Source organism: Melanotaenia boesemani, chromosome 2 (genome assembly GCF_017639745.1).
Source record: "Melanotaenia boesemani isolate fMelBoe1 chromosome 2, fMelBoe1.pri, whole genome shotgun sequence".
Lineage (NCBI taxonomy): Eukaryota > Metazoa > Chordata > Actinopteri > Atheriniformes > Melanotaeniidae > Melanotaenia > Melanotaenia boesemani.
The window spans coordinates 40024025-40036342 of record NC_055683.1 but is presented as its reverse complement, the minus strand read 5'-3'; the positions used below and the strand labels follow the sequence as shown (position 1 = coordinate 40036342).

General features: G+C 45.1%; 1 protein-coding gene across 1 annotated transcript in view; it reads right to left on the bottom strand.

The window, feature by feature from the left end:
- The window catches only part of rapgefl1 (Rap guanine nucleotide exchange factor (GEF)-like 1), a 39264-nt gene that overhangs the window by 1891 nt on the left and 25055 nt on the right, over nt 1–12318 (bottom strand). Inside the window, exons 5-13 of the mRNA XM_042003511.1 lie at nt 11661–11758; nt 9148–9260; nt 4702–4869; nt 4509–4606; nt 3673–3795; nt 3197–3375; nt 1696–1786; nt 1382–1432; nt 1184–1271 (exon numbers count right to left, since the gene is read on the bottom strand). Coding sequence (XP_041859445.1) covers nt 1184–1271; nt 1382–1432; nt 1696–1786; nt 3197–3375; nt 3673–3795; nt 4509–4606; nt 4702–4869; nt 9148–9260; nt 11661–11758 — 1009 coding nt within the window. The remainder of the gene's footprint in view (nt 1–1183; nt 1272–1381; nt 1433–1695; nt 1787–3196; nt 3376–3672; nt 3796–4508; nt 4607–4701; nt 4870–9147; nt 9261–11660; nt 11759–12318) is intronic.

Here is a 12318-nt window from a genome sequence, read left to right as displayed (position 1 = left end):
ATATAGCGCTTTTCAAGGCACCCAAAGCGCTTTACATTGTGTGAATCCATTATTCATCCACTCCTCACTCATACCTGGTGATGGTAAGCTACGTGTGTAGCCACAGCTGCCCTGGGGCAAGCTGACGGAAACGTGGCTGCCAGTCTGCGCCTACGGCCTCTCCGACCATCACCGAACATTCATCCACACATTCATACACCAGCGATGCCAACACTGGAGGCAAGGAGGGTTAAGTGTCTTGCCCAAGGACACAACGACAGATGACTGCGGGAGCGGGAATCGAACCGCCGACCTTCCGATCATTGGATGACCTGCTCTACCGCCTGAGCCACTGCCGCCAGTCCATCTAATCCAGATATGTGTGTGTACTTGTGAGACTCTGACATTATACAGACCTGTTTCCGGGTTCTGGTAGAATCAGGTTTATGTACCTTTAGGGGGACCGGAAATGTTTACTGTCAGTGTCTTCACAAAGATAAAAGAACAGATCTGCCACATTAAACCAGCGATGAAGATGAGAGTCTTTGATGTGGCGAAACAAACGTCTCTGGGTTTTGTTATGAGGACAAACCCGACAGTGAGTCTGGTCCTCTGGTTGGGACAGACCTGTTTCAGATTTCTGGTAAAATCAGGTTTCGGCTACTTTCAGGGACCGGGGATGCTAACTTTCAAAGTTGGGCCTTACAAAACTAGAAGAACAGATCTGATGCAGAGACAAGATGAAAGAAATGATAAAAACATGAATATTGTGTGTAGTTGAACCCATGTGTGTGTGTGTGTGTGTGTTAAAGGTTAACAGTAAGACACACTGATTAGCCAGAAGTGCTAATTAGTGAAGGGGAGCTAACCTGCTGCAGCAGCTTCACATCTGGCCCACAGCTGGAGGCAAACAGTCTCAGAGGACCAATGAGGTTTATGTTTAAAATAACTTCTTTAAAAAGCTTTCTCAGGTCCCTCTTTGTGTTTTACAAAACTAAAAATATATGTCACAACATGACTGCAGGCTAACTTCAGCTAGCATCGCTAACAGAATCCAACCCTCCCTGATCATCTGGAGTCAAGAAAAAGTCAACCAGATGGGATTTAGATTTTGTCAGTAGAATAAGCTCAAATGTTCATCTTTAGAGTCCAGAGATCAAACCAGTAACCCATTGCTTGATCTGCTTTTGTACTTTAGCATCACCTTTGAGCAGCAGAGGTGTGAAAGGAATCAGAGGTGGTCGCAAACTGGTGATCAGGTCCCGGTAGGATTTGTGGTTCCTGGAGGGGTCCTATGAGACAAGAGGAGGGAGAAGGAAAAGAGATAAAGGCCATTGTTTTAAAGCAGACCAGTTCTGATGGCTGCAGTGTGAGAACGATGAAACAAACATCTTCTACTCACAGCGATGCTTTCAAACTGCTGAAACTGCTTCCTGAACTTTCCTGGGAGACCCTGAACACAGAAAAGATTTCATTACATCAGTTTTACACGGCAGCGACCAATCAGTCAGATTATTTATCACATCAAGTCACAGACCTTCTCAGGATGAGAAAAACTGCAAGTACCACAAATATAAAGTTTTTATAAAAGTTTTTGAAGATCCACCATCGGGACAAACAGAACCAAGACCTCAGTTTTCTCTGAACGTCGTGTAAGGTGTGGTGTAACATGGAGTAAGGTGGTGTGGTGAAACATGGTGCAGCGTGGTGCCGTACCTCCCAGGTGAGCCGCAGCCTGCTGACAGCCGGGTTATCCAGACCCAGAACCACCGCCAGGAAGGACAGCAGGTCCTGTTGCTGCTTGCAGCTGAAACACAGAGACAACTTTCAGACATACGGTGAAGATGATTTTACGACCTAAATGATTCACTTTCATTAGGTTAGTGAAACCTTCCGTCTTCTTAAAGTGACCACCTTTTGAAAGGAAGGGGTTGAGGTCGGTTCATGACTGCTGTCAGCTGGTTTGGTCGCTCAGCTAACGGCTAGCGCCTGCTAGCACCTGGATAACAGCTACAGTCTACAGGACCGAGAGGTTAAACGGTTGCTGTCTTCTGCTGACTAACATAGCCCTTTCCAGGTAGATGGCGGCTAGCGCCCCCTTTAGGAGGAGGAGTGGTAGCCTAGTGGTGGCCTTGGCTCTGGAGAACCTGGGTTTAAGTATCCGAACTGGCAACTAAGGTAAAATAACCACTGTGGGCCCCTGAGCAAGGCCCTCAAACCCCAACTGCTCCCAGGGTACCATCTGTCAGCCCACTGTTCCTAGTATAACTAGTGATGGGTTAAAAGCAGGGGACAAATTTAGGTGTCAGAGATATGTACTGACAAATAATGTTAACTAAAAAAAAAAAAAAAAAAACTTTGGCCTAGAAATGTCCCCCAGCTTAGCACATGATAAACAGCCGTACAGTCCCATCCTGACAGTCAGTACTCATTCCATCCATCCATCCATCCATCCATCCATCATCCATCCATCCATTTTCTGCCGCTTATCGGGTCGAGTCGGGCAGCTGTCTAAGCAGGGAAACCCAGACTTCCTTCTCCCCGACCACATTCACCAGCTCATCCGGAGGGATCCCGAGCTCTCATTCCATACAGTGGAAAAACTTTCCCTTTTTAAATGCTCGTATGGGATGATGTGCACTCTGGTGGTTTTAACAAATATGTGATAGTGGTCAGGAAAATGAAGAAAAGTCTTATGACTGAGAGTTTGACACTGTTGGATAAATTAAAGTTCCCTCTAAATAATAATAAAACATGCTTACTCCTCTTTTATTAGCTTTGGATGATGCATAAGGTGATTAAACATTTTAACTCAGCAGGTAATTATTCAAAGTTAGATTTTCTAAAATCTGAAAGATTCTGTTTCTTTGTGAAAACTGACCTAATTTTCTTATTAATTTGACGTGAAACAGGTCCAAATATTAATTATTATAAACAAAATATTACCAGAACTCTTTCTTATCAATGACAAATAGATGGAATGGGAATTTATAAAGAGCCGATTCTGCTCCATGACTGTTGAAAGTGGGTAAAGAAAAGCTCTGCTGCAGCGTCATGCGGCGTCCCGGAGGAAGAAGTTACATAGTCCAGTTCTCAGGCTTGGGATGTTGATGGGCAGCGACAGCTCCAGAAATGCTCATGATAGATGCCACTGTGTCATTAAACGAGTCCGGAAAGCAGTTTTAACGTCACGTACTGGAATTACGTTTGGACTTACAGCGCTGCGATCTTGATGAACTTGCGGAGCAGCTGGATCCTCTTCGGCAGCGACTGGCACTGCAAGATCTCCGTGGCGACCCAGTGCTGCATCTCGCTGCAGCGCTGCAGTACCAGCTCCAGGTTGAGGGGGCGCCAGCGAGACTGCTCGCCATGAAACACATAACACACAAACTCCACCTGCAGGACACAAGTGGAACTGCATTTCATCAACATTGTCATTAAATGTGATTTTAACAAAACACCTCAGATATTTAAATTTATATCCTCTAATAAATTTAAATCTCTTCAATGCAACGAAGCAGGACTCAAAAACATCTCTGCCTTCTATAGACATAAACTCATGTTAAGATGAACCTGAGGTTTAGTTTGAATGTCATCTATTCCATCTCTCCAGACTTTGTACTAACACAGTTCTTCTACATTTCTCAGAGCATCCTGACTCTTTTAGATGCATCCTAAATCTGTTTCACCAACCTCGTGTACACAGCTGAAGAGCTCCCAGTCAAACACCACCAGCTGACTGGCCACTTCCTCCGCTGACATGTCGTGAAGTTTACTGTCACCTGGTGTCCAGTGGATCTCCTCAGGAAGAGGAAGCTAAGAACACAGGAAGTGATGTCATCAGAATAACTCTTGTCTACATGTCATCTCAGATTTACAGACTTCATCAATCCTCAGAGGGATGAAGTTCATTAGAGTTCCTTTACAGATGGCATAATTTCATGTAAAAAAGAAATCTTGATTATTTTAGTTACATTTAAAAATAATTTTATGGACAAAATTGAGGATAAGCTAGAGTTTTTTTTCCGTTCCCAAAGGTTTTTTGGAATGTAAATAAACATTTAATTATAGCTGAACATCATGTTATAAAAGTATGCAGATTAGAAGAATTTAGAAATAAAAACAAACTCAGCCCTCTAATTTTTATTTGAACTGTGTTAGAACTGATCTTTTCTCATGGTTTATCTGCTCTGACGTAACAGATGACAGTTTAAAAACATCGTGGTTAAGAAGTTTAGGTCTAGTTAATGACAGAGTGTGTTTTCATGGGGAACACCAGCAGGGGGCGCTGCAGAGTATTTCCAAGGTCTTTTACTTGTTTTGTTCCTGTTTTGGACTAAAAGGATTGAATTCAAACACCTCATCATTCCATTAAGAGGGTAACAAGAACAAAACAAAAACACATTCATCAGGCACCAAAAACCTAAAAACCTGAATGTTTCCTGGTTTTCCAGAGAAAATTCCTCTGTTATCACTGCCGCTGCTACACTTTCAATCAATCAGTAGTCATCCATCAGTCAAATCCTCACCAGCGAGTCCAGTTCAGACGGTTCACAGGCGAACAGGTGAGTGTTGACGCCCAGTGTGGTGAAGACGGCCTCATCACTGGGACGAAACACCGCTTTCTCTGAACACATCAACCACAGTCACACACAACCTCAGAAACCAGAATGTAGGTGTGTGTATATATATATATTTAAGTGTGTGTGTGTGTGTTCTAACCTCCAGCTGATGTGACGGCCACCAGTATGAGGTTTCCAGGCAGAACTGGTTGGTCTTCGCTGTACTGGAGTTTCTCTCTGACCAGAGCCAGAATCTCTCCAACCCGACAGGAAAGGCGGCTCCTGATGGTGACGTACGAGTGGTCTGGGGTGTAGACCCTGCAGAAGACTGAACACACACAGACACCGGTGTTGAGTCAGAAATGGTCACATCTACCAAGATATGCTCAAAACAAGCGACTGGTTTCACATCAGAAACCAGGTGACCTCATGGACCACTGTCTGCCTGACAGAACCGGGTCACCTGAGCTGTTATTACATGGACAGAACTGGGTCACCTGAGCTGTTATTACACGGACAGAACCGGGTCATCCGAGCTGTTATTAAATGGACAGAACCGGGTCACCTGAGCTGTTATCATATGGTCAGAACCGGGTCACCTGAGCTGTTATCCCACAGACAGAACTGGATCACCTGAGCTGTTATTACATAGACAACACCGGGTCACCTGAGCTGTTATTACATGGACAGAACCGGGTCACCTGAGCTGTTATCATATGGTCAGAACTGGGTCACCTGAGCTGTTATTACACAGACAGAACTGGATCACCTGAGCTGTTATTACATGGAGAGAACCGGGTCACCTGAGCTGTTATCATATGGTCAGAACCGGGTCACCTGAGCTGTTATTACACAGACAGAACTGGATCACCTGAGCTGTTATCATATGGTCAGAACCGGGTCACCTGAGCTGTTATTACATGGAGAGAACCGGGTCACCTGAGCTGTTATCATATGGTCAGAACCGGGTCACCTGAGCTGTTATTACACAGACAACACCGGGTCACCTGAGCTGTTATTACACAGACAACACCGGGTCACCTGAGCTGTTATCATATGGTCAGAACCGGGTCACCTGAGCTGTTATTACACAGACAGAACTGGATCACCTGAGCTGTTATTACATGGTCAGAACCGGGTCACCTGAGCTGTTATTACATGGTCAGAACCGGGTCACCTGAGCTGTTATTACATGGACAGAACCGGGTCACCTGTGCTGTTATCACATGGTCAGAACCGGGTCACCTGAGCTGTTATTACACAGACAGAACTGGATCACCTGAGCTGTTATTACACAGACAGAACCGGGTCACCTATTATCGCATGGACAGAACGAGGTCACCTGAGCTGTTATCATACGGTCAGAACGAGATCACCTGAGCTGTTATTACACAGACAGAACCGGGTCACCTATTATCGCATGGACAGAACGAGGTCACCTGAGCTGTTATCATACGGTCAGAACGAGATCACCTGAGCTGTTATTACACAGACAGAATCGGGCCACCTGAGCTGTTATCACATGGTCAGAACCAGGTCACCTGGGCCATGATCACATGGACAGAACCGGGTCACCTGAGCTGTTATCACACAGACAGAACCGGGCCACCTGAGCTGTTTTCACACTGTCAGAACCAGGTCACCTGAGCTGTTATCACACAGACAGAACCGGGCCACCTGAGCTGTTATCACACAGACAGAACCGGGTCACCTGGACCATTATCAAATGGACAGAACCAGGTCACCTGAGCTGTTATCACACAGACAGAACCGGGCCACCTGAGCTGTTATCACACAGACAGAACCGGATCACCTGGACCATTATCAAATGGACAGAACCAGGTCACCTGAGCTGTTATCACACAGACAAAACCGGCCACCTGAGCTCTTATCACATGGATAGAACCGAAACCTCTGAGTTGTTATCACACAGACAGAACCGGGCCACCTGAGCTCTTATCACATGGATAGAACCGAAACCTCTGAGTTGTTATCACACAGACAGAACCGGGCCACCTGAGCTCTTATCACATGGATAGAACCGAAACCTCTGAGTTGTTATCACACAGACAGAACCGGGCCACCTGAGCTATTATCACATGGTCAGAACCAGGTCACCTGAGCTGTTATCACACAGACAGAACCGGATCACCTGGACCATTATCAAATGGACAGAACCGGGTCACCTGAGCTGTTATCACACAGACAGAACCGGGCCACCTGAGCTCTTATAACATGGATAGAACCGAATCCTCTGAGTTGTTATCACACAGACAGAACCGGGCCACCTGAGCTCTTATAACATGGATAGAACCGAATCCTCTGAGTTGTTATCACACAGACAGAACCGGGCCACCTGAGCTATTATCACATGGTCAGAACCAGGTCACCTGAGCTGTTATCACACAGACAGAACCGGGCCACCTGAGCTCTTATCAAATGGATAGAACCGAATCCTCTGAGTTATTATCACACAGACAGAACCGGGCCACCTGAGCTGTTATCACACGGTCAGAACCGAATCCTCTGAGCTGTTATCACACAGACAGAATCAGGTCACCTGGGCCATGATCACATGGACAGAACCGGGTCACCTGAGCTGTTATCACACAGACAGAACCGGGCCACCTAAGCTCTTATAACATGGATAGAACCGAATCCTCTGAGTTGTTATCACACAGACAGAACCGGGCCACCTGAGCTCTTATAACACGGATAGAACCGAATCCTCTGAGTTGTTATCACACAGACAGAACCGGGCCACCTGAGCTATTATCACATGGTCAGAACCAGGTCACCTGAGCTGTTATCACACAGACAGAACCGGATCACCTGAGCTGTTATCACACAGACAGAACCGGGTCACCTGAGCTGTTATCACACAGACAGAACCGGGCCACCTGAGCTCTTATCAAATGGATAGAACCGAATCCTCTGAGTTATTATCACACAGACAGAACCGGGCCACCTGAGCTGTTATCACACGGTCAGAACCGAATCCTCTGAGCTGTTATCACACAGACAGAATCAGGTCACCTGGGCCATGATCACATGGACAGAACCAGGCCACCTGAGCTGTTATCACACAGACAGAACCAGGTCACCTGGGCCATGATCACATGGACAGAACCGGGCCACCTGAGCTGTTATGACACAGACAGAACCAGTTGTGTTCGCCAGCAGCAATGAGGAATGAGTCAGAGATGATTGAAAACATTCCTTCTGATCTTTGAGCAACACCAAGCAAACATTGGAGGAAAATATTCAGTCTTGTTTAAACACATGAAAGTAGAAAGAAAATGCTGAAATGATTAGAAAAGCTCATTTTTGTTAATGATTCTCATTATTATGATTAAATATCTTATACTTCACTTTAACTATTTCTTAACTGCTCTCAAAAATAAATATTTATTAATATATTATATTTCATTTTTAAAATCTAAATCACAGCATGAGGTCTGTTTTAAATATAATAGCTATAAAGCTATAAGACCAGCATGAGAAGCACGTTTTCAAACCGGCTGCAGGAGATCATCAACCCCAGCTCTCCTTCCACGTCTGTTTATCTGCTGGTGTGCATGAATGTTGCATTAAATCTGGATGCAACCTGCTCCTGCTGCATGCAGCATTTAACATGCATCCAACTGAGGCTGAACCCTGTCTTTTAACCCACTTTTTATATGTATGATCCTCATTTTGGCCAGTGTTGTTAGAGGAGATGCAGAAACTCCATGAATCATGGTGATTTGATATGCATTGCTTTTGGAGAAATGAGAAAATGGAGGGCAGAGATTCTGCTACAGTTCATGCTTGTTAAGACAAAACGAGTTGAAAAATTAAGCAACAAAACTTCAACAAGCCTAAAAATAAACTTACAGAGGAGAATATCTATTAATTTAATAACTAAACAAATACCAAGTACGACAAAACCCTGCATCTTTCCAACCAGCCTAAAGGCGGCCAAGATAGCCTTTTATCAGAACAAGATCTGCAATGCTCCCATCACACGACATGTTCATGGTGTTTAACTCTCTTCTATCTCCACCACCTGCTCAGCCTCCCACTGTGCTGACTGCAGAAATGTTTGCTTCCTACTTCACTGAAAAGGTTGCTACCATCAGTAACCAATTCAGATTTATACCCGCACAGCGTCTGCATACGGTCAGTTACCGTCGTAAGCTCCGCGGAGGCTCGACACGCACCTTTTCCAGGCCCGACATGCTCTCCTGCTGCAGCGCGGCTATGCAGAAATACTGCCTTGTGATTGGTCGGATTGTGATTACATGCTTCCAGATTTCTGGAGCTTATCACGGAAGAGGAACTGCAACACAACGCCGTAACCACACCCTCCAGTGCGAGAGCAGATTTCACCAGCGTCAGCAGCGCAGACCCTGCCGTACGCAGACGCCACGCGAGTGTAAATCCAGCTTTAGGAGGCTGATCCTGAAGCTGTGTGTGTTCTGGGTGTGTCAGTGTGTGATTTGTGCATCTCGGCCGGAGACTGCAGGTGTGTTTGCATTTCAGTCATGTGTTTTCACAGATTACAAGGTGTGTTACAGCTTTCATGCTTCAGCACGTGCAGGTGTGTGAATGCAGAGCGTCGTACTCTCATCGGAGCCTCTGAAGGCCTCTCTGGGCTGCAGGCAGGCATCAATGCGTCGGAAGTGTCTGAACAGAGGACGGACCTGCTTCTTCCTGCTTTCCTTCTCCTCATCAGAGCTGCAACACACAAAAAACAAGACTGATTATCAGGCTATGTTTGGTCCGACTGTTCTCTTTTAATATAATTGCCTGTAGGAGCCGGAGCTTTTAATCCCAGCCAGCATCAGACATGATGTTTCTGTCAGACTGGGAGGTAAAATGATGTAGAATGAATGTATGAATAGATATAGCAGCATAAAGGTCGACCAGAAGAAGAAAGCAGAATTTATTACTAACAGAACTTTGTAGAAATAACACACAGACCAACAGTGACCAAACCTTTTCTCATCTCATCGTTCTCTCAAGTCTTGGCTTTCAGGAGAAAAAATATTGTTATTGAAACAAACACACAACAGAAACTATTTCCATGTTTCCACTTTTTCCTCATTTCCAGTTATTCCTGCTACTATTTACCTGCTATCCTCACTAAACCAACTCCAGCTCAGCTGCTTTGTGGCGCCACCGTGCATCAGAAACGTCTTCTTGGCTTTATTCCAGCCATAGAGGAGCATTATTTTTCTTCTTTTCACACACACATAGAACTTTCTGCTCACTGGTTGATCTTTGGCTGCTCCTGATTGGACGTTACCGTCAATCTAAGCTCTCTGATTGGTGGAAAGTCTGACAGGAAGTGGCTTCATCATCATGTCCAGGTCTAAATAGAGGTCTCTTAGCAACATAGTAGTGATGGTGATGTTTTTATGATGAAATGTGATAAATAATGCTGTTATCATGGATCATTGTGGATTTACCTGAATAAAACTACATTTAGTGGCTGGATTGTAAACCTCCTGGATGGGATAGAATTGTCTGGAAAACTTCTGTAGATCATCTAAAGGGTAAAATATCCATCACATTTACCCCACAGAGCTACACACCACCGCTCCTGAGACGGTGTTGATGATAGAAGAGATGGAGGTCAGAGAGATCTGGAGGATTTGTAAGGGTTACTGCTAAATCTAAAAACACAAAAACACAACTAAAAACCCCAAAACGAAAACTGGGCACAAAGGAACTCTCAGTTCTAATTCTGCTCTCTAGTGGAGGCTACATGTTCACAAGCTGCACTGTTAGAGCAGACAGTAGGAGGCAGTGTACGGACAGTATGTCACAGCGTTGACGTGTTAAAATGATGTAAAGTTTTAAAGGAAAGACAAGGCGTTATGTTTAGGGTCCTTACATACCATCTACGATGCTGTGATCTCTAAATGACCTCCTCATGTTTATCATTTTGTTAACAAATCCATCAACTTCATCTGGTCTGTGTTCTCTAACAGCTCCCTGATGTAATCCTCTGGTAACAACCATAGTACACAAGCGACAGTTACACCATCAATGGAGCCGGTTCGCTATGAGAACACGAGGCAAAATGCAAGTACATTATTGGTCCTAAAGCATCCAACAAACTCAACATTTCTAAAACAGAAGTCCTCCTGGTAGCACGCCCCCCACTCTCTCCAAATTTAACAGTTTTCCCATTTCCATAAACAACTCACCTCCCCTCAGGTAAAGAGTCTGGGTGTCGTCCTCTTTCCTTTCACTCCCACATTAACAGCATCACCCGGTCTGCATATTTTCACTTGAGAAACATTTCTCGTCTCCGTCCCTCTCTCACCCCCCCCCCACCACTGCCATCCTCGTCCACATCTTGTTATCTCCCGGATTGACTTAGCAACTCTCTTCTCTTTGGTCTCCCCAATAAATCCCTCCAGAAACTGCAGCTCCTCCAAAACTCTGCAGCACGCATCATTACACAGACCCCTTCTACTCACCACATCACCCCCATCTTACAACAACTTCACTGGCTCCCCGTAAAACAAAGAATTAACTTTGAAATTCTCCTCATTAAATTCAAAGCACTCCACACTCTGGCCCCTCATTTATATCTGATCTCCTGCACATTACCACTCCGATCCGTTCACTTCCATCCTCCTCCTCTCTCCAGCTTCTTGTCCCCCCTGCCCGCCTCGTCACTATGGGGAGCCGAGCATTCAGCCACTCTGCTCCCCATCTCTGGAACTCCCTCATATCCGTACCATAGACTCTCTTCCTCTCGTCAAAGCACAACTCAAAACACATTTGTTCAGACAGTCTTATGTCATCTAGTCACTCTCCATCTTTATGTCCTCTGTTCTGTTTGTTTTGTTTTGTTTGTTTTTAACCGTTTTAATGTTCTTTTGTACAGTGTCCTTGGGTGTTTTGAAAGGCGCTTTTAAATAAAATGGTCATGGTTGTTTTAGGTCAGGAGTGGACTCAGTCCAGTAGCAGAACGCTCTTCTTTCTCAGCTATGCTGGTGTCATACAGCACAATGTGCTTCATCTTCTTTTTGAAAGCTGCATGGACATCGGGCCTGTATGTACTGTGCCGGTAGCGAGTCCCCACTGAGGCATTAAAACAGGCGTGTAGGTGTGTCTTACGGGCAGTGTAAGATCTCGGTCCATCGCTGCAGTTTCAGGACGTCCTCCACCAGCTCAGGATACCGACTCAGCTCCTGAACCGCACACATGTACAGCTCCTGCACAAAAACACACCAAGACAATCTGAAATGTTTCACTGCGACGTGTTCACGGACATCAGGAGGAAACATGCTCACAACTCAGCTGCCTCGGAAACAGCCAATCAGAGGAGTTATCAGTTAAAGAGATATCCTGCTAACACATCCCGTTTTCATAGATGAAACTAAAGAAATTGGAACAATTTTGTCTGTGTGACAAAGAGTCCAAAGTTCCAGTTTAAACCGGTTCTTTGCTAAATTGTCTGTTATGTGTTGACTCTGGTTCATCCCTTCAGCCAGGAGCGTTTTACCCTGGATTCACAGGTCGGGGATAAGTAGCTTAACAAAGAAAAATCTCATTCATGTCTGCTTAACAATATTAGCTGCTATATTAGCATCATGTTAGCAGCCGTTTAGCCCAAATATGCTAGCCTCGTGTGTGTAGATGCGGTGTGTATTATACGTGTCGTTCCAGAGTGTATAGTGTGTGTCGTTCCAGAGTGTACTGTGTGTGTCGTTCCAGAGTGTATTATGCGTGAAGTTGCAGTGCGTATTGTGTGTGAAGTTGCGGTGTGTATTGT